General features: G+C 37.9%; 1 protein-coding gene across 1 annotated transcript in view; it reads right to left on the bottom strand.

Moving 5' to 3' along the window:
• Luzp2 (leucine zipper protein 2) overlaps positions 1 to 22,581 on the bottom strand; it is a 196,701-nt gene extending 174,120 nt beyond the window's left edge. Inside the window, exons 1-4 of the mRNA XM_050130544.1 lie at positions 22,471 to 22,581; positions 17,894 to 17,964; positions 12,703 to 12,784; positions 1,087 to 1,149 (exon numbers count right to left, since the gene is read on the bottom strand). Coding sequence (XP_049986501.1) covers positions 1,087 to 1,149; positions 12,703 to 12,777 — 138 coding nt within the window. The 5' untranslated portion in view covers positions 12,778 to 12,784; positions 17,894 to 17,964; positions 22,471 to 22,581. The remainder of the gene's footprint in view (positions 1 to 1,086; positions 1,150 to 12,702; positions 12,785 to 17,893; positions 17,965 to 22,470) is intronic.
• Between the last annotated feature and the right edge of the window lie 1,172 nt (positions 22,582 to 23,753).

Below are 23,753 nucleotides of genomic sequence, written 5' to 3'. Positions count from 1 at the left end.
TGACTCAACATTGCAAACGAGACTTTGGGTGATTGCTCAGGTAGTCAGTTGTCTTTGTCAATTGTTACACATTTGGATCGTTTGTTAAGTAATATTTATTGCCTTCTCGGATCTTTGATGGAGTTGAAGATTATATAATTGTAGTTACTCTCTACATTATTTAGACTCCTTGAGATAGAATGTTTAGCAAAACTTTTGATTCTCAATATTGTTTGTTATATTTATTTGTTATTATTGTATATAGTTGTATTTGGTTTAGTTCTGTCTTATTTAGACAAAAGGGGGAGATGTAGGGATAAGTCCCACCCCTTAGGGGGCGTGTTCGCCTCAGGCTAAAGTTTTCCTATAAATTTGGCGAGCGTGCTCCCAGGGCTCGCTTCTGCTTTCCTGGTCTCCGCGGGAACGGTGGTTCTGTAAGTCTATTCCTCCATTAAAGCTGTCTATATTTTGACAGTCTGTCTGCATTCGCTTACGCCGTTACACACCATTACATTATGAAATACCTTATCCCCTCCACAGCACTGTGTTCACTGAGGCAAGAGGATGGAATGATTACCTTAGAGATATTTACAGCCACATATTTTCAGAGTTGAACTGAAGTGGGTTTTCTTTTTAATTTACTAGAGTTTGCTCTACAATAATGTTCATTGACATTTAGTTCTTTTGTTGTTTACTTCATTTATAGACTCCTTTTAAGAAACTTCAAACTGCTTGTTCATAAAGTAAATATCCACATGCATCATTTCTTATCATTTTAGGGCAGTTAGAAACATCAGATGATAATCTTTAACAGGGGCTTCTGCATGCAGAGAATGATAAATTAAAAATCAGATTTAATATTCAAACCTAGAAATAGTTTCCAATCATCTTGAAAAATAAAAATCAGTGGAATAAAGTTCTTTCTACTTCCTAAGCCCATTGCAGCTGTGAGATAGTAATTCTTCACAACACTTTTGTTCTCCGTTATTATATTACTGCAACTCAGCTGAGCACTCAAATTCTCCAAACTTCTTGTTAAAAATCTACATGCATTTTCTTTGTGTATTCTTTGATTAGTGTACAATTTTCCTGTAACATGAAAATTACCTCATTCTGTAGGTCACGAATCATTTTGCTCTTTCTTTCCACTTCAGTCTTCAAAAAATTAATCTGAAAAAAATAGAAGAGTATGCATATACATTCTCAATATATTACTATGTTTTTTTTACTTTATATTATTTTGAGGTATCCTGAAATTATTACAGTTTTAATATAAACATTCAAAAAGAAAAGATCAAAGGTTTCATTAACCGAAACCTTAATTTCCTAGATCTTTATTCAATTTGATATATATATATATATGTATGTATATATATATATGTACATATACATATATATTTCATTACATTAAAGATTATGTAAGTTTTCAAAGGCACAATTTTATATTAGTGAAATGTATTCATGTTCTTTTTAAAACCAGCTAATCTACATTTGTTTTTAACTAATTATGGAACTGATTAAATTAGGGCTACTGATATCAAAAACTTAATCAAGGTGGTAAAGATCACAGTAACTGATATAACTCCAAATATAGTGAATTAAATGATTTTGTTTTTTTTGAAGAGAAGCAGAAGGCCAGCATTCAGTTCCACCATCTACATCCATCTTTTCATGGCAGCTTCCATTACCACTATTTTCCATGAGAAATCTACAACCCATTAAAAGATACCCGAGATTTTGACTAAACTATAGAAACATCTGTTTTCTTTTCTGTGGTGTTTCAGCTAAGGCACCCAGAAAGAACCAGCTGTTCTGTAGCTCACGTGGGTAGAAGGTGTTATTGACATCATTATGGGTGTGGAAAGTCAAATGACATGTTCAGATGATTATCAGAAGAGAATAGCAGGTTGCAGAGAGATGGAACGAAGCTAGTATATTCAGGTATCTGAGTCACATAGATAGAGAGGTATAAGAATGATTCCAGATGGAGTTTTTGTTGTCTTCAAGAGCTGAAACAGCTGTACTACTTTCTAGAAGACTCTAGCACCTGACTCCTGACCTGTAAGCACCCTGTCCTTAGAAAATCCATGAACAAAATAGCTTCATCTGTTACTGAAAACTCAAGCCAAATCATTTGATAGTGATGGCATATATAAAACAGAAAATGCTTAAGAACTACCAGGTCTATTGTTCCAATCATTAATTCTTGAGGCAAATTTAAACTATGCAGATGCTAATGTCAAGGAAATACCACTAATCACAATCACTGTCCCATTACATGGTAAACTCAAGACCTTTAGTGATCCAAAATATTTACCTGTAATGGCGTGACACTATTTAAAATTTATGTATCTGCAGAACCAGGGCATGCTTTCTGATAGATGAATTTCATAGCTAGTTCTATACATAAGTATTTTGTTGGTTAACAAAAACTTTAAATTGTGAAATAGTGGAAGCAATCTTAGTTACATACATAATCTATTCTGATACCAAACCTTCATTTATCGATACATTCAGTATGCTTGCATTGCTAAAATTCACATTTATTAGGAATATACTGAAATAGATTACAATATCACGCCTGTAATTCATTAAATACTCCACGCAGCCATATGAGACTATGAAACTCAAATATATTCAGAATATTTTAAAATATTAGCATTTTGAGATCACTGGCTTTGAATCCCAGCAGGATATAACTTTTCTGCAGAAATAAGTATTCCTGGTATTGACTTCAATAACGGTTTTCAGAGACAAGAATACCAAGTATGTGCTGTGGGTGAAGCATGGAAGAAAGGAACGTCTTTATGCATGGTTAGGCTAGAAGCTTTGAGGCAAGTCTTGCTTTAGAATTTCGTCTCATCCAGGACAAGTTGAGCTATAAAAGTTAACAGGAGTCAGGAAATGCTTGAAATGCTTCCAAACACCATTAATATTTTTAATTATCATTGTCACACCTGCTAGCCTGTTATCCCTGCTGTCTGCCAGGCTTTGGCAAGGCGGACCCAAAGCTGAATGATTTCCTATTGCAATATCCATGCAGAGATAAAAACAAATCTTTCTGTTTCATAAAAAGTGTGTTGGAACATGATCATTTCAAGGGGCATCGACTGTTCACATAATACAAATTTTTAGAAATATATTCTTTTTCACATTTTATGACTTAATAAACAGGTTTGTTGTTGTATTTCACAGAATTTTATTTTGGACCTGGAAAATACTTTACTTATTGTAACTTTTTAAAGAAGAATTGTACAATATTTCATTTGGATAAAAAGGTCACAATTCAGAATTCAATCAAGGTCACCATAAAAGTATCTTTCCTTTAAATATGAAATGGTATAACAATATTTGCAGACTCAAATCCAATCTCCCATAAGAACGAGAGCAAGGCAATTATAAAAACCTCCCTTTCTTGCACAACTTTAATTACTGTAGAAGTATTAGAAGGCAAAATAATTAGTGATTGATTTGCAACAGTAGACTTGTCCAGCACACATATGCATTCAATGTTTAGCATAGGGTGTTTATCTAGAAAGAAAAAGCCCAAGCTGTTCTGTTCGAGGCTCATCAATCTGCTCTTACAATGTCTTCCCAAATGAGTAAAAAGTAAAACTTCATTCACTGAAAATATTAAAAGTTTGCATTGCATGTTTGTCCCAGATTTTCTTTATTGGCCTGTTTATGAACACCAGGACACTTGCATGGGTGTCTTTGACAGGCCTTCAGGGAACACAAGAGTGAGGAAAGCTCTTTGACATAAGGATTTCATTTTCTTAGCATGCTTTCTGGGCTGGTTAATCTTAATTTCCAGCTTGATTAGATTTATATAATGCAGGGGAAGCACTCATAAACCTATCTGTAAAGGAGTTTCCAGAGAGGTTTTATTGAGAAGGCAAGAGCCAACCTGAAGGTGGGTTGCACCACCCCAGGGGTTAGATGACTAAAGAAGAAATAAAACACAAATAACTGAGAAGTACTTAAAGAAATATTCAACTCCTTAGTCTTCAGGGAAATGAAAATCAAAATTACTTTGAGATTTTGTCTTACACCAGTCAGAATGGCCAAGACCACCCCCCCCCAAAAAGAAGAAGAATGACAGCAAGGTGTGGAGTAAGAGACATGCATTGCTGGGGGAGTGCAAACTTGTACACCCATTATGGCAATCCGTACAGTGGTTCCTCAGAAAGATGGTAACTGACCTACCTCAAGGCTGAGCAATATCACTTTTGGAAATATACCCAAAGGAATCTGCATCCTATTACAAAGACAATTGCTCACCATTGTTCATTTCTGCTCTATTCATAATAGCCGGAAATTAGAAACAGCCTAGATATACCTCAGTGGAAGAATTGATGAGGAAAATGTGGTACCATTATACAATAGACTATTACTTAGCTGTTAAAAAATGAAATCATAAAATACTCAGATAAATGAATGGAGCTGGAAAAAAATCACTGTGAGTAAAACAACCTAGATACCAAATGACAGTAGGGTATACACTCACTTACACGCAAATGCTAGCTGTTAGGTCAATAAGCAGGCTACAATTCACATAACTAGAGGTTAGGTATAGAGTTAGGAACTGGTGTGTCAGGGGTAGGGGAAGTTTGTACTATCTTAGGAAAGGCAGATAGAATAGATAGTTATGGATGGATGATGTGGGTGTGGGCGCTGGAATAGGAAGAAGATGAAGGAGGTCAGTAAAGGAAAGAACTTGTTGAGGCCAGCAAAAACTAAGGGTCATTTGAATGGTCATATGGAAACCTAGTCCAGTTTCTAAAACACATGTGAAGGTGATCTAAATGGAATGGCCAAGTAATGGGGTAAAGAGGAAAAGAAACCCCAACTAAACATCTCTCATCACCAAATAAAGCCTCCAGTTCCAGGAGTGAGTCACATCTAATCTAAGTCTTGGTCAAAGAGACTCCCATAGGCCTATTGCTGAAGAAAACGCCTACACAAATCATTAAATGTGGAGAAGTTGAACTGGTGCCTGTATAAACCATTCATTCCCACTGAACAGTGTTCAAGATACTCGAAGTTACTCTGCACACTTCCAAATGAGAAAAGTAAACATTAATCCAGCTACAATACCTTAGATAAACAATGGTGTCCTCCCTGCAAGATGTGCTAGTGCAGTAGCGGCACAAAGCTTTTGGGAGTCACCAACCAATACCTGATTAAATTTAAGGTCCACTTCATGAAATGGAACCTATGCCTGACGCTGTTGGTGCAGTCAAGTACCTGAGACTAGACAGGCCAGAGACCTTAAGGGAAAACAAAATACTGCCGTTCTGCTGAAGTGACATGCGAGTACAGTGACTCCTAACAGCTTCTGATCTCCTCAGTTCACAGTGATCCTTAACCATCAGCAGAGAAGGGTTTTACTACAGTAGATGCAAATAAACACAGAGACCATACTGCTGGAACAGCTGTGGAGAGACCATCCTAAATGGGATGTCTCCATCAATTCCCTTCTTTCAGGGCTTGGGCTCAAGGAAAACTGTGGAGGAGGCAGAACGGATGAAGGACACCAAAAAACTAAATGACATCAGGATGGTGCAAATACGAAGCCACAGAGACTGATGTAGCGTGCACAGGATTTGCACAGGTCTAGGCCAGATGGGGTCCCATGATGAGAGGGGAAGTGGACATAAGACCACATCGTTAACCCAGGAGCTATCTCCAAATGATAACCATTAGTAAATGCAAAAATTTGTTTCCTCCAACTGAGTCTTACTGCACATACAAACCACTCTTATGGCCAAGGGTCAGTTCCCACCAGTAGATAGCAACACAAAATAAACTCAGTGGCACTTTTGGAGACTCTTTACCCATACTGTTTTGTCAGGGCTCTTTGTTGTTTTCTTGGTTTTAACCATACAGGTCTTTAGTATATATGTACATACATACATACATACATACATACATATATATAATGCTTTTTGTTTTTCTGCTTTTTTGTTTTTATTTTATTTTTGTTTTGGTTTTGTGTCTTTATGTAATTCCTGCATGTGCAAAATATGTGCTTGCCTCTGTGTTGATATTTTTTCTTGAATTTTATAGTTCTTTCATTTCTGTTTTTGTTTGTGTTTCTGTCTTATTCTGCTTAGTTTGTTTTTATTTATCTAGTTTTATTTTTATTATGTTTCTGGATGCCTCTTTGTATTCTACTGGGAGAGAGAAAGAAAAGGGTATATATAGATTTGGGTGGGTGGGGAAGTGGGAAGGACATAGGACCAGTTGGGAGAGGAGAACCATAATATATTGTATTAAAAAATATCTATTTTCAATGAAAATAAAAAAAAGCCATGCAGACAAACTGAGAACCAGGAAAGACATCTCTGTGCTTGCTGAGTGCAGATACACTGTGACCAGGTTCATCATGATCTCAAGGTTCCCTCACCTCTTAAGTGCCATAATAGATGGACTTTATCAAATGTTCATCATCATCCTCTTCTTATATATTTATTATATTGAGCTCTACATTTTTCTCTGCTCCCCTCATTGCATCTCCCCTCCCCTTCAACCCTCTCCCAAGGTTTGTATGTTCCCAATTTACTCAGGAGATCTTATCTTTTTCTACTCCCATACAGATTAGATCCATGTACGTCTCTCTTGTGGTCCTCTTCTTTATTTAAAGTGCTCTTAATTAGATATATTAACATATATATATATTTTCATCAACAAGAAAAGTTCTCAGTGTCGGGACTGGTGGACATATGTAGTAACTCTTTTCTTGGAAGGAAGCTCCAAGAGGCTTTCCATGGACTCTACTGACTCATATTCTCAGCAAAGTGCACAAGTATCTTTATGATACAAAGAAATGAGTAGCTGTCTGGAGAAGCCAAGGCCCAGTTTAAGCACTTCATTCTCCTTCATTGGTCTATGATTACAAATTTATTTCAATATCATACTGCTTTGGCATGATATCACTGGAGAACAGTCTACTTTAAGAGTTAATTCTAAGAGAGACATACATAGATCTAATCTACCTGGAAGATACAAAAGGACAAGATCTCCTGAGTAAATTGGGAGCATGAGGGACCTTGAGAGAGGGTTGAAGGGGAAGGGAGAGACAGGGAGGGGGGCAGGGAAAAATATAGAGCTCAATAAAAAAATCAATAAAATTTTTAAAAAAGATATAATGTTTCCAGTTTGGCATGTTTTTTATTGCTACTTTTTTTCTTTTATTGAAGATATGTTTTCATATAAAATTTTCTGATTATGGTTTCCCCTCTGGTAGGATTTGTTGAAGGAGGCAGAAGCAGGAGGATCACAAGTTGTTTTGTTTTTTAATCTAGATAAGTTCAGCTAGGGAATTTTCTTTTTCAATGTCATTTATGTGATTATTTTTTTGTAGATTGTTGAAGGTTTTTATAGGCATTTTGGTAGAGATCTCATTGGATCTGTAGTTCTTATTGGGCAGTGGGAAAGTTTTCATACCATTGAGTCTACCTCCATGAACATGGGAAAAATTCCAGTGTGTGTGTGTGTGTGTGTGTGTGTGTGTGTGTGTGTATGTATGTGTGTGTGGTGTGTATATGTTATGTCTGTGGTGTGTATATGTTGTGTATGTGGTGCGTATATGTTATGTATATGGTGTGTGGTATGGATGTGTTACTTATGTGGTGTGTGTGTGGTGTATGTGGTGTGTGTGGTATATGTGGTTTGTGTGGTGTATGTAGTATACGGGTATGGTATGTATGTGGTATGTGTATGTAGTGTGTGTGTGGTGTGTGTGTGAGGTGTATGTGGTGTGTGTGTGGTGTGGTGTGTGTGTGGTGGGTATGTGGTGTATATGTGGTGTGTGTGTGATATGGGTGCATGCAGTGTGTTTCTGGTATGTATATTGTGTGTGGTGTGTGTGTGTGTGTGTATGGTCTGTGTCTGCAGTGTGTGTATATGGTATCTGTGTGGTGTGTATGTGTGGTATGTGATGTATATGTAATGTGTGTGTATATTATATATGATGTGCATTCCTGTTAATCTGTAGCCATTGTAAAGCACATTGAACCGGTATCTATATTAGCTAGTTCACTATCAGGACATGAGAACAGTATTCACATTTATGAGTTTTGTACACTTAAGCACTGAAGAATTCGATCATGATTTAAAAGACCTTTCTGGTAAAGTTTTTTGGGTTTTGATATATTTGATCATAGCATCTGCAGAAGTGATGATCTGAATTTCATTTTCCCAATTTGGATGTCTAAGAGTCATGACAAATTAGCACTTTTTCTTGCTCTAAGTGTCATAAAGCTTTCAAACTTTCAATATTTACTATAATATTAGCTTTTTGAGTCTGTAAGAAATCTGCACATTAAGATATAAATCTTTGTTTCCTTATTCATTCGGTTTTTCATGAAGTGATTGCATTTTATCAAGTGCCTTTTGTGCATCTGTTGATCATGTATTCTTCATCTTCATATTATTGATATGGTATGCTTCCATTATTAATGCAAATATCTGAACCATCCTTGAATTCTTTGTTACAAATTCACTTTTCCTTCATAAATTATCTTTTTTTATAATTTGTTGATTTAACAAGTTTGATATTGTTTTTTTTTTTGGTGTAACTGCAGCATTGTTTGTGAAGATCATTGCTTGCCATTTGCTCTTGGTGCCATATGTGGCCTAGTCAGACACAGTCATAAATATTCCATTGTCATTATTTATTTACTTTTTAAAATAACTTTATTAGAGATTTCTCAGATATTTGTAACAGTTCTCACTATCGATGGTATTTTAACAATATTTGGTCACTTGCTCTGCTTTGCTCTTACTTATAGATTGATGGGTTTGGAGCTGTGTGTGTGAAGTTTTACTGCTTAGGGCAGAACAGAGTGTGATAATTTCAGTGTTTCCTAGGGTTTGCAAAGCCATTGCTAGTAACACCTTTGTTCTGTAAAGATTTTTCCTTAGAAAACATTAGTATCTTGGCAGCTGTTTTCCTTAAATGTTATTTTGTGTTCATTTTTCTAAGTTGTTCATGATGTAAAAGTTTCAGTTTTCAAATTTAGCATCTTTATATACATTTTCTAATACTTCTAACTTTATTGCTCCCATTTTAAGATTTTGTGTTAATATAGTTAAACTATTTCAATTCAATGTGGTTTCTAATACATCAGGATTTTGGTTAGTTTGCTTGCTCTTCTTCTTGTATTTAGTAATCTTCTAGTTCTGCAGTTATGTGTGTGGGACTAACACAACTCACGTAGATATTTGATCACCCCCTGTCCCGGGATGTTCCAAGTAGTCCATTCCCATGAAAGTTTTGTCACATAAAGAGTTCCCACTATGGAAATCCAATGTCTGCGCCGAATGTTACTGAATTATACTTGCTGTTATCCCCACCATTTTCCTTTCATCTCCTTCTTAGTTCTTTGCAGGGAAGATCAAAGAAAACAACAAGAATCCTTCCCTTTCCACACCTGGACTCACCTCAGGAGAGGCTTTCTTTGAAGTTGGTCACTTGGAATCTTTGCTTTATTCTATGAGCTGCTCTCTTTGTAATGCATGCATTTTATGGTTTTTGCTGTCAGGTTGGGTGATGTGAGGAGTTTTTTAACTTCAGTTCAGGATGAAGCAAATCGTATGGTACTTCTTCACATCATCCCACTGCCTTAGAACTAGCAATATTAAAAAATGATGACAGCTTAGGTTGAAAATTACTTTTCTTCATTATAATCTTCCAACACAAATAATGCCTAAAGGACATATGTTTTATGTTGTAATACAATTCTTTGTTTCCCAGCACACGATTATTCTGAAGCACCATCATGTGTCCACATACACTTAGTGTATGTTTACGTACTTCTAAATATTGGCACACATGTGACTTTAAACGTATTTCAATTATAGTAAATAACAATGATAGCGCATCTGTAGGTCAGAAAATACAAAGCATTACCAAAATTGAGTTGTCTTGCAATTACTAAATACAATGAAGTTTCAGGTGTTTAGTCAGAGATCATTGTCAGATCAGTGATACAGCTCACACCTGTGATAGGAACCTTTGTGATTCTGAATGTCAGATCAATCTCACACAGCTCATTGTCAACCTGTGGGAAGAGCTGCTGGAGACCCATGATAGTGTCCTGATTGTGTATCTAAATGGTTTTGATTAGTAATGACTTAGCATAGAAACATTAGAACATCCCTAATGATTCAGAGCAGACTACATTATGTAAGTCTCCCCTTGTCAGACATTAATCCTATGTCAACATTGATAATGCTTACTGTGACATTAGAGGGTGGTAGTGGCAATGATAGCCTACAATTTTGAAGTTAGTTACAATTCATCATCCCTTCTGCTTAGTACCTTGTGTGCACAGAATCATAATCATCAATGAAGAGCTCTGTAAGTAGTCAATAGGACAGCCTGGGGGAAATGAAATGACCATATGTGAATTTGTAATAAAATGGTGGGCAGAGAGGGAAGGACAGAATATCACTTTCATGTCTACTATAGCCTATAAGTCAGATATAATTATACCTTCAATTATAATAATATTATTTTATTTCTATATAATAATAACATATTTAATAGTATATTTTTGTTATTTTAATAACAATAACAGCCCTTATTATTTTAATGTGATACATTGTCTTAATTGGATAAATAAGCAAACTGTCAGAACCTGATCAAGTCCACAGAATTCTGTTCCACTAGGAATTATCCTCAGAATCTTCAGAACAGAATGTTAAACCAGTCTCGAAAAGCAGGTTTATGCTCAGGAGAAATGTGAGGGAAGTGGGGATAGGAGTGTCACAGCTCTGAGGGAAATCCACCAAAAAGGTACAGAGAGCATGCTGGGTGGGGCACAGGGGCCATACTCTGTACCCAGGGCATTTCCACAGCTGGATATTCTATCTTGGACCTCTGCCCTTTCAAGAGTGACAGTGTTCTCCCTGGAACTCTGTCTGCATATAGTGTGGGAATTGCTGTGGTGTGTGCCTTGCTTGCTCTGCCCACTAGCAATGTAAAGCGAGCCAGGAGTTTACCTCCTGTGAGCTACAGCTTCTTAGGAATCAATTGATAAAACAATATGGCTTTGTGACAAGGGTCTGAGAAAATAGTGAATACAGCATATCTGTTCACAAGGCCACCACTTTATCAGATTAAATTCCCCAAGATAAATTCAAATGAAGTCTAATTGGGCAAAGCACAAATGAGGTCACAGACAGAGCCATCCAACATTCTAAGTCCATATTGAGGGAAACGTCGACTAGGAAGCACTAAAACCTGTCCATTCTTTTACAAAACGTTTGGTGCCCAGGTAGTCAAGCACTAGAACATTTTACATAAACTCAGTGACTGTTTTCATTTGTCCTCAGCATTGTTATCTGGAAGAGATAATGAGAACTTACCAGGAAATATTCCTAAGACAGCAAACCAGGTCGAAAGACTGCTCTTAGGACTCAGCAGTCCTGGGTGACAAACTGAACTGAGGTTCAGAATCAAAACTCCACACTCCACCCGACGTTTACAGAAGCTTTGCAAATAAAAGGCTCACCACAGTTTCTAGAGAGCCTGGGCTTCCAGTAACCGAACAAGATGGATACCTTCATGAATCTTGTTTCTAAAATTGATGTTATATTTTATTGGCACTCCAGAAGGAGTCTGTTCCAAGAACCATGTGCTGGACCAGCTTCTTTCTCCTTAGCCTGATAATGTGCTTGAAATACCCTTATCTCTCTTCCTGCCTTCTTCCTTGGAGCCACAATAAGTCATGTACCCTCAGGACCATACTTTCAAATAACAATCAATCAGCTGAAGAATAACACACTGTAGAGACACTTCAAACCACTTCAGACCTGCCCTAGTGACTTAGACCCACAATGTGGGGTAGCTCCTATGTCCCAAGTTACTGCGTTGTTCACACTGCCCATCCTGAGCCTCTTTAGCTGTCTCACCATTGCACTGTCTCCTAAATCATAATGGGATCTGCTGTCCAGTTCTCTCTGCTGGCCAGCACTAGCATTCCCCTTGTGGGCCCTGGGTATATCATTCCATCCATCTTCTCAGTAATACATTTGACCTCTAGCAAACAGAGTTTGGTATTATATAAATTTTAAAAGGATATCCGGGCACTAGATATTATATAGAAGTCTTATCTTTGCAAGAGGTGCAAAAGTGAGTCTGAGAAATAAATTTTAGACTGATATCCCATCATTGCTTCAGGAGCCAATTTTCCTGTTTCTGGTGAGTATCACTGATAAGAGCCACAGTGCAAGTGTCAAAAGGACATCACCTTGCAAAGATCTGGGAGGCAGTTGGATCCTGCAACTGTAGATCTTACCCTATGAATAATCTGTAAAACGGATGACCAAGCAAATAGCATGGCCCTGTCCCTGAGTGATTCCCATGCCATGGTTGTCTGGGCCAGCTTAAGGATCTGCATAGGTTAACTGGCTTTCAGTTCAGTTTCCACCCCATCCAGGCACCACTAAAGGGAGCCTGAGCCTGTTGCCTGCCTGGTCTGCCTCTTCAATAGGAGCTAGAAGATTGCCAAATTAAACAAAATGTTCACCCCTTTCTTATAGAAAATTGTGGCAAAGTATTACGCTGATCAAAATGACTGAAGCTTCTGTTTGGAGACTTCGTTTTTTTTTTTTTTTCTTTTTATGGTGTATTTTTCCATTGTGATTGGAGAAAAGGAAGAAATAAATTCTCAACCCCAAAGCTATTACACAAAGAGACACAAACACACTCACTGTAGCCTGATGTTTCTCTGCTTTCTCAGATGTCTCTTTAAGCTGATTCTGCAGGGCCTCCTGGAGAGACTTCATTTCTTCCCTAGGTTAGTAGAAAAAAGAACAAAGAAGAGATACATGATTCCACTATTTCCCATGAACCTTACAAAAAAAAGTTTGTCTATCAATCTACATTTAAGGAACAGCTAACTATAATTATGAAAATCCACAGCAATACAAAAGGCTACATCTAAATACTCTGATACAACGGGCTTTCTTTCCTTGCACACACGTAAAGCAGGTGATATTTAAGGTAAATTGCCTTGTTATTATGTTTTATAAGAATCCCACAGTGTGAATCACTGTGAACAATAAATGTGTTCAATCAGCTCAATATACCAACTCGAGTTGGAAAGCTAATTTCACTGATGACATGTAGGGCATGAACATGTTGGGTTAAAAGTCATGAAAAACTTCTGAAAGAAATTATTGTAACCTTCTGATCCTCATTAATTTCGTAATTTTGCACTATTGTGGCTTAGCTATAATTGATAAGACCTGAGAATTTTTCATGAAAACACAAAGAAAATTGATTTAATTCTAACTATTGTTTAATGGGCACAGGAAAGAAAATATATGACCATAAATGCGTGAACATTGTGTCCCAAGACTATTAATATGCACAGACTATGTTTTCTTTTGATGGGGGAGTGGAAAGAGATACATATCACATTGTCTCTTACAGACACAACGAAAGTCAAGAGAAGTTCTCAGTGTAAGGGTTAGGGGAGCAAATAACAACCATGTGGAGTCTGTGTATGTGTGTGTGCATGTGTGTGTGTGTGTGTGCATGTGCGCATGTGTGAATGTCATGATGAAAGCCATTAATTTATGTGCTTACTTATTCCTCTTAAAGATTTACAATTTGTGCATAGCGGATTGATGATATTGATTTGATATTTGATTTTTGTCACCCAAACTATCACCTCAAAAATATTAGATTTTAAAATTTAGTGTGTATGTATGAGCACATGCATGTGTAATAGAGAACACATATATGACATGTGATTATGCCTAGAAAAGTTGCCTAAGAGCAACAACAACCAAGTAGAATATTGTTCTCTTCCATGAGAATCAAAACTGGTTTAAATTTGGCCATCAATTGCTAGGAAACTATCTCTGGTAATTTGGGCAAGTAGTAAAATTCCCTCCTTCTAAATTTCCTCATTTAAAACTGGGCACAATAATAAACATACTTTGTAGGCTTGTGGCAAGGTGTAAATGACACAATAAACAACTTGTTTAACAGAGAGTTTAGAAAAGGAAATTACTTATTCTACAATCATTAAAAAACAACCCCATAGAGACCATAAGTATACTCTTTGATTAGGATGACAAGCTCTTTCCTCTAGCAGGAACACTCTGTGCCTTCTAGATCTCAACTTTTGGTACTGCAATCACCCAAATTTAATTTTTAGGGGAGACAGAAAAAGGAAGGTAGGAGAAGGAGAATAAATTTTGGAATCATTGTGGTCCAGGACAAATCCATAATCTATGGCTTAAAGCTAAATTTCAGCTTTCACAAGGGATTTTCATTTATGGAGATTTATATCTGGAGTACCAGATTTTTAACAAAAGAACTTTTGTGACATAATAATTACATATTGGTATGATACGCAAATATGAAATGCAATATAATATAAAATATGATCATATGCAATAGATACACATGTTACCTATCACACCAAAATATGATATCTGTGAGTGACAGAAAACTGAGGTCCACAGGGACAGTGGCAGGTGTTCACACCATATGTGCACACACCTGTAGAAGAGGCATTACACTGCTTCTATTGAAGGGGAAAAAGGAAGGAAGAGTGCTGGGGGGGGGGGGAGAAAAACAGTCTTCTACAAGAACAGGTTAGAATATGAGTTATACAGTCAACAAAAAGTCAAGATAATTTTATAGTAGCTACTACTTCTCATTCTAGATTTTGTATTTAGACTACTTATTGCTAGTTTTAGACAATAAATAATAATCTAATAAAATTATATTACAAAAGACAAGGAAATAAAAAAACATATCATGATATATAAAGGAAAACAGGAAACAAGAAAGAACAAGCAGTAATATGTTAGTAAAAACTGGACAAAGGGCCTGGAGAGAGTCAGTAGTTAAGGCATTTGTCCTTCTTGTAGGAGGACCCAGATTCAATTCTGAGCACCATAACCACGTTCAGGGGACCGGCGCCCTGTTCTGACTTCTATGGGAACCAGGCAGGCGTGTGGTACACATACATATGATCAGCAAAACCCTTTACAATAAAATAAAATACACAAATATAAATATAAGTGAGTCCAATATTCTTAGATGGTAGAAGCAGAGAATTTTGCACATATCTATGTCAAGCAGAGCTACTGAATGATGGATAGCTTGGCCTTACATCTACCAACCAGCTCTCAGCACACTTTCTTCTGTCTTCCTTTCTAATATGTTTTTTAACCAGCCCACTGTTCTCCATCTTCTGGAGCCAGATTCCCAGACTCACAGTTTCTATGCTATGTGAGATGATTCCAGGCTTCTGTGCTTCAATACCACATCTCACCTCAGGAAGAGTTGACCAGACAGTTATGCCTGGCTGCTTAGGGCCTCTTTGATGTTGAAGTAACTCTCTAGTTCTTAGACTGGGTAGCTCCAGTGACAGGGTGAGATGGCTCACACACTTGCTTATCTTAGCACAGGTTCTCATATTGTGCAAGCATTGGCTAGCTTTTTCATCTCTTTTTTAATCTCTACTTTCCTCTCAGGAAGGCATGAATTTCAGATGGTGATGCTTGCTGTGTCAATCAGTAATTTACAAAGTAAATGCTTCTCACTCTCCCAAGCTTCCTTCTGGCTCCCAGAAAGCATGACAGTGGTCAGCAGTCTCATAGTGCTCTGAGTCCTCCCCCAAGTCACCAGAGAACAAAGTGTGCTTTCTCATTTACTCTTAAGACACTTGAAGACCTTCCCACGGTCATTTCTCTGCTTACAGCTCTTAAGTACTGACATTATGTAGTCTAATGTCTCTCTAACAACCCAATGGTCTTCTGTGAATATTATCCAGGCAGCTTTATATTATGAACATGTTCTATTTAATAGTCAAAATAAGGCACCATGATCACTTATCGTCTATCTACTAATGTGATTATCAGGTGCTTATCAGCTATTTATAATCTGTTATTTCTATATCTGTTATTACTCACATCTTTCTCTCTTGTTAGCAGTGAATCACCCAATTATCTCTTCATGTAGCTGTGTGTGGATCTCTCACTCCTTCTAGATTTACTTAAAAATCTGTCCCCAGATACACAGAAATACTCTCTAAGTTTATTATTTGTTCATGAGGAGAATTCTAGGTCAGACAGTTTTGTTTTGAAAAAGTTGCCTACATGCATGACTAAAATTTACTAAAATTTTTATGCTGATTTTAATGGTACACATAAAATAAATTATTTATATTCAATAAGTTTTTTTAATTTTGTATAAAAGTCTGACATTTCAGGGCCAACACATCTGCTTTCTTTCACTGTTTTGGTGGAACAGTTGTTTAGTCCTCTGAGAACTTGTGTATGAAGCTAAGGTGCAGATGATTACTTAAACGTATTTTACAGACTTCATGCCATTTAACTGATTGGTCTAAATGCTTTCTGCATTGTTATAAACATACACAGGGGCCTGAGAATGTATAGTGAAAACAAAGGCATGGATTGTCTTCATCTTTGTCACTCCTCAGCCCCCACACCTGTGTTTTTCTGTGAGGGAGGCTGAACTTCCTGAAGCCATATAATTCTAAGAATAATGTCTTCCTTCCATAGACCTTCCTCTCCTCTTGAAACCATGCCTTCCCAACTACCTACATCTCCTTTTCCTCCTAAATAGAGCCGGCATAACAATCCCCTGAAATGAACTGCTCCATTCTCTGCAGAGCTACCCACTGTGGTCTCAATGCTAGACACTGAAGGCCGTCCCCTCTGAGACATCCCTTTAAAGGTGTGGCCTCTTCTAATCCTTGACAATTAACTTGAGTCTTGCAGATACTATTTTTGTGGGGTTTTTTTCCCTATTATGTGTTTTTTTCATTTGCTTTGATTGAGATGAAATCCTTTGTTAAAGAAGTATTTTCCACAAATCTTAGTTTATTTTGGCTGATAATCATTCCTTTTGTTCATATAATTTCTTAGGAAAATATACTTTGTTAAATTGTTACTGTGTTGCTCAATAGATATCCCAAACTTTTCCTTTTTAAATGAAATCTTTTTTTTATCAAGTTCTATTAACTCCAACACTTCAAGTGCCCCAGTAGAAAGGGGAGACTATGAAACTCCCACTTGTAAGAGGTCAAAGTCTTTAGATTCCTTCAAATGTGCCTTTTTATAATCATTAAGATAATTAGCTTTATTTTGCAAATGAGGAACCCAAAACACCCAGAAGTTAAACAAAAGCAAAAAAACAAAACAAACAAAAGAAAAAATGGATTTAAATATTAACCAGACCATAGATGGCTAAGGGGCTGTCATGCCTGTAGCCCACTGCTGTTGCTAAAATAAATCACAAAAAGACAATAATCAAATAACTATGAAATTATTTTCAGATTAACATCTAATAGCTAAAAACAATACTTATCATTGTAAACAAGGAAGAGTAATGCATGGCCGTGTGACCTCACGTGAAAGCATGTCAAGGACAGGTTTCAGAGTCAGTCTGTGAGGTCATCAGTGGAGATCCAGGCTGACGACAGGACTCAACAGCACATCCTTCTGTTACCTGACATGTGAAATATTTTTTAACAGCATTTTGCCTGTGGATCAAACAGTCCACATGGAATGATATGGGCTTTTAATTTGACCATTTTAAAAACCCTTCAAACACCAAGGATATAGGTCTCAGCAATTCACCTGATTGCTTTGAGCATGACTAACCTTTACCAAGGCTGGAATGCAGACGCTCACATCCCATCCAGAGCTCCTGAATGAGAGAAACTCCTCACACAAAGCACTGGATAAATTTAATATACAGGCAAGTGTCCACAAGAAGATAAGTTCACACATGGATTTTGATAAACTCCCTGGCTGTACTTTTACAGTATTGCAAAAATTGGGGTGGGGAGGAAATCTTAAACTAAAAGAAAGAAAAGAAAGATTAGAAAGGAGTATAGAACTCCAGTCTTACCTTTGCTTCTGGCCTAACTCCAGAAGCTTCTGAACATCCGTTTTGGAAGATTGCTCATCATTTTTCAAAGACTGAAAGAGAAATGAGGGAAAGGAGTCTTAGATAAAACCCTGTCATTCACTTTATTGTCTATATTTAGTGCCAAATTTTAAGGCACTTAGTTTGTTTATGGGACAAAGATATAAAAATTAGGCCCCTCAGCTACTGATAGTGCCAAGGACACACACAGGACTCACAATACACCGTAGGACCTACTAAACTCTTAATACAAAAACAGTTTTGAGCAGAGGATCACCGAAACAGCCTACAAGTACCTATTTTCTTTCAAAAAAATCTTAATTTTTTAAAATTTTGTTGTGTTTGTGGTGTGTGTGTGTGTGTATGTGTGTGTGTGTACATGTAATATATATGTTGCCAAACATGTCATCAGGCAGATATGCAGGTCAGAGGACAGCTTTGCAGAGTTAATCCCTCTATTTCAGATTTACGTGTGTCCCAAGCATAAAACTCCAGCCACTGGGCTTGCCTGGACAGCACTTTCACTCCCTGAGTTATCTCATGTGCTTCTCAGTCTCTTCACAAATAAATTAAAAAATACCTTCTCCCGTTCCTTTAAAGTGTGTCCACAAAAGGTATTTTGAATTAGCTCTTGTGTAGTTCCAGCAAATGGAAGGGCTCATAGAAAGCTTGCCTGCACAGTTGAGGAAATAACCTGATGGGAATTGAAAGCTTCTTCGTTCATGTCTGTGTCATTTCTAAGTAATGTGTTAGGATACAAAAAGACAGAGGGCCACGTAACTTTATCCCTTGTCACTATACACAGGTATTAAGAAAATAACATACGCCTCTCTAGTCATTACTTATATACTTGCAAATTCAGAGCCATCAGTTAGAACAGAGAAGCCCCCCCCCAGTTCTTCTTCTACATGGATATGTCATATAAAATGTTTCTTAATAACATCCTTATTAATACTCAGTAAACTGCTTGATAGAGTAACATTTATACTTGATATTAAAAGTTTAGAGAGCAATAACAGTTTCTACAGAGTAGCTGTGAAGGTAGAGGAATGACGGCAGTCTAGCAGTGAGTGTATTGTTTCTTAATGTTTATTTAACTGACACCTAGCCTGAGTTATGACTTATAAAGCACGGTGCTGCCTGAACAGTTTCAGCCTGGCATTCAACAGAGAATAATACACTGTTAGCTTTACCGCAGGTACCTAGGGGCTGACAAGGGTTAACTGAGACTCCCTGTAGGAAGAATTCAGTAAGTAGTGCTCTGTGTATTTAGGAAAAATAGCTTCCCCTAACATACAAGAGGACAGTTAAGGAATGAAAACAGGTTTGATTCCTAACACCCACATGGAGGCTCACAACTATCTGTAACTCCAGGTTCAAGGGATCTAGCACCCTCCTAGCCTGCATGTGTACTGCATGTCTGTAACTCTGGGTTCAAGGGATCTAGCACCCTCCTGGCCTCCACACTTACTGCATGTCTATAACTCCTGGTTCAATGGATCTAACACCCTCCTGGAATCCATACTGATTGTTTATAACACCTGGTTCAAGGGATCTAGCACCCTCCTGGCCTACACGTGAACTGCATGCAGATGGTACACAGACATGTACAGACAAAACATTTGTTCACAAGAAATGAAAACAGATGCAAAAATAAACACTTTTAAGAAATAAGGAAGAAACTAAAAAAATTAGAAAGAGAAGTATTGTTAAATAAAATAGTGAACTAAATAGACAAGAAAACCTATTGAATATATTAAGGAACTCTGTCCTCTGGTCAGGATGTGCCACTTATTTTGAAATCAGAGTGACTGATTACTTCCAACTGGTTTTCCCCATACTGGGCCCAATAATATCACCTTATTGAAGACAGGATAGGTTTTTCAATGCAGCTCAGCAGCAAATAGAGTGATTGCCTAGCATGTGGAGACCGGGACACAGGCCTGTACTATATAAAGAAGTGGGCATAGCAGGAGGCATGAAGACCAGATGTGCATGTTCATCATTGACTACGAAATAAGCTCAAGACAAGCTTGAGTACTAGGGCCTGTCTTGAAGCAAACAGATGAAACTCGGCGTCCCAACAGAGGTTGCCAGAGGTGGGTGAGATGGAGTAGCTGCTTGTGGCCCAAGCCTCAGCTTCCCCATACCCCCTAACAAACTCCAAGTAAACTCACCAGTTCACCAGGCTGAACTTAGGTGGGATAGTTCCTGTGAGGTGTCGCCAGTTCCCTATCTGGGATGAATGGTCATTTTGTTCATGTTTTGTCAGGAAAAGCCCCATAACGCGTAGGTATATATGTATTTACTTTATGTTTGAAATCTGATACCACATTTTTTTAATATGAGTGACTTACCCACATCCAGTGAGCTACTTAAGTCTCTACTCTTCACTTTATAATGAAAATAATACCATGCTAATTATGTGGAAAATTTACTGAAAGGATTTATTAAGATTAAAACAACAACAAAAAAAAATTTGTCTATTATGTGCCACAAAACAAAATGCCATTCTCAAACTTGCAACAATATTTCAGGGACAATTTTCCCCTTTAAAAATCATGGCTCCATGATCATTTTTCTTAAACAAGATTCTGGTGTATAAGGAGACACCTTGACAAAGGAAACAAGAGTGTCGTGGAACACAGTAATCACTGATCTCTCCAGGGCATTTCACCATCTGCTGACGATATGCTCCTGTGCCAGGTGTCCCTTCCTTGTGAGGACAGGCAGATATCATAAATATTCCTCCCAGGCTTGTTTATCTGCCTTGTTCTTCTCAGTAATCTCTGCCTAGGCTTTCCCCAATAAAACCAGATCAGTGTGTAGCCTCATGAATCCTCCTCTTCGTTCTTCAGAATCTGATGCCCAGATGCACAGCACTGTTCTTCATGCATTTCCTAATCCTTCTACGTGCCTCCCACTCCTGGAGGGTGGGGGTTCGCTTTACTCTCGGTTACAGTAACCTCACATGCCGGTCTAACTCATTGCTTACCTGTGTGCTCTTTCTAAACTTTGTATTTGCAGCTATAAAGGAAGTTTAGTAACCACAATAAAGCTGTCATGTGGAAATTAATTAAGAGCTATGGAAAGATAACCCAGCATGTGAGTTGGACCAAAGTCAATGCTCTAGTGGTTGACTGCATCACCACCATTGAAGCTGAACAGTAAAAGTGAGCAGGAACGCACATCAAATAATTCCACACTGACTCCAAAATGGTGTATTTTAACGCCTTTCTTTATTAAGGGGGAAAACTCACAGAACAGAACGGGGGTCCAACCTCAAGGTATGGAGTGCAGGAAGCAGAGAGAGAGAGCTGAGTGTGATAGGAGCTTTTCAGGAACCCAAAGGTCACACCCCAACCTGGTCCAGCTCCCAAAGGCCATTGGCTGAAGGAGGTTCCCCATCATACCATCATCTTCCCCATAGTGTCATCATGGCAACAGTGTAACATATAGACCTTGAGGTCCAAGACAACATACAGACAGTCTCAGTTCTGTGGTGTGTGAAAAGTCTCTGGAGCAAACTAGCTTACATTTAAACTCTGGATTCTTTACTGACTTTCATAACTACTGTCTTTAGAATATATTGCTTATACGCCATAAAAAAATCACAATCAAAGTACCATTTCCTCTACTTATTCAAAAGAATTAAGTCATGCAATGGCACTAAAGAATTTAGTACACAGTAGGTACTCAGGGAAGGCAACGTGCCAAAACAGACATCAAAAAGTGTCATTCTTTGTCTCACAATGTGTGTCCCATGAAGTTTTTTACCTTACAGTCCTTGGTGTACACGTTATGGCTTCTGGTTTTATGTTTCTTATGGGTTTCCTGTGGGTGTGAACATGGGTGTTTCTGTGTCTTTATGTGTTTGCTGTGCTTTTCCTTCTGTTTTTTTTTGTCCTATTCTGATTGTTTTATACTATTATATTATTATGCCTTAGATGCTGTTTATTTTCTCACAAGAGGCAGAAAAGAGGTAGGTCCTAATGGGAGGGAAGGTGGGAGAACCTGGAGGAGTCAGGGGAGGAAAAATCATAATTAGAACATAATGTATGAAAAGTTTCTATTTTAAAAACGTACTTTCATAGGAAAAATACTACTAAATGTTTTAGAAAGATTTTTTTTAATCTGAAATGTATCTGGCTTTTACTTATGATAGTCTCCTTAGTAAAACATTTATACATTTCTATAAAAAAGTTGCTTAAAGGATATTTAGAACTAGCCTGGGGGGGGTAATCTAAATTTCTCTTCTATATATCCTTTCTACATTTTTCGACTCTCAGTTTAATTTCGCTCCTTCATTTTGTTTGTCAAGAACACGGGGACCAAACTGATTTTGAAAGCTTGGAGAAACTGATGACTCTGACAAGTACACAGTTTACTCCTTTTGTTGTTTGGAAACTGCAGGTTTCTAGAGCATATCAAAAGACATTTTATTTCAAAGCTAAAACAATAATAAATGTTAACTGGAGTGGTAAAGCCCAGAGATGTAGAGAAAATTGTTTAAAAATGTTTATCTGTTCAGTGGGTGACAAAATCAGTTTCCAGCTCACCTGAAGGTTGACTTTGATCCCATCCAGTTCTCGGGACGTCTTTGTCAGCTGCCGCAGGGCTGTGCTGCGCTCCTTAAACGCTTCCTTCAGCTGCTTCTCTAGCTCTTCGTAGTCCTGTCTAACACAGAAGAAAGGCGTGAGAGCCCCGCACACACTCTGCCTGGCGAAGTACTTTCCTTACAGAGAGAACTAGGCAGACCGAGGGTCCCCAACACGGGACAATTTCTACGTACGAATGTAGTCTACCCGGTAGAGTTGAGAAAGTAGATGATTTCTGTAATAGCACTATATTTTTCTAGGCATTTCGATATCTGTTGCAAGAGACAGGCTTTGGAGAAATATCCCAAAAGCTTAGGTAGGTTTTTCTACTGGAGAATACACTTGGGGGTAGAGCCAAATAGAAAGCAGAGGCATTGTTTTCATCCTCGGTCCACAGAGAAGAAAACCCGAAGAGAAATGAATCCCCTTTTACGTATGTTCCAGAACCACTATTGGTTTTAAACGCGGACGGGAGAAAGGAGAACCACTCTGAAAGGCCGTATTGCATGTAGCAATTACAGCGAACTTGGGCAGAAAGATGAAGTTGACTTTCAAGGAACAGCTCAGCCTGTAGTAAATTCGGGTTTGCCTGTGTGTATATGTGAGCTTGAGATGTGGGACTGGGACAAGAAAGAAAACATTTTAAAGGTAAATATGAATTAGCTAGACAAAGGAAGCAAGTACTCGTAAATTGCCAGTTTCAATAAAGTTATTTTAAGCGAATAAATGTCAGCTGTGAAGCTCCAATGAAGGAGTGGGAGATCTGGTCGCTGTCAAGAAAATGTGGGAATTGAGCATATAATTTGTGATCCTAGAGAAGCTAAATAAGAAGGTGAACCCAAAGAAAAACATATAGTCATCCGCCTGGATATGGGAAGTAGACAAGATTGCAGAGCAAAACCTGGGAACTTGGGGATGAGGTGGCATGGGGCTAAGGGGGAATGGGGTGAGAAACGTGAGAAGGGAAGATTGAGGGTTATTGATTGATCCTATAGCCATACTGATGAATATCTTGCATATCACCTTAGAACCTTCATCTGGCGATGGATCGAGATAGAGACAGAGACCCAAATTGGAGCACCGGACTGAGCTCTTAAGATCCAAATGAGGAGCAGAAGGAGGGAGAACATGAGCAAGGAAGTCAGGTTCACGAGGGGTGCACCCACCCGCTGTGACAGTGGATCTGATCTATTGGGAGCTCACCAAGGCCAGCGGAACTGGGACTGAATAAGCATGGGATGAAA

This window comes from Alexandromys fortis, unplaced genomic scaffold (assembly GCF_014885135.2).
Source record: "Alexandromys fortis isolate MF-2015 unplaced genomic scaffold, M_Fortis_MF-2015_v1.1 scaffold_297, whole genome shotgun sequence".
Lineage (NCBI taxonomy): Eukaryota > Metazoa > Chordata > Mammalia > Rodentia > Cricetidae > Alexandromys > Alexandromys fortis.
This window is presented reverse-complemented; position numbering and strand designations above follow the sequence as displayed.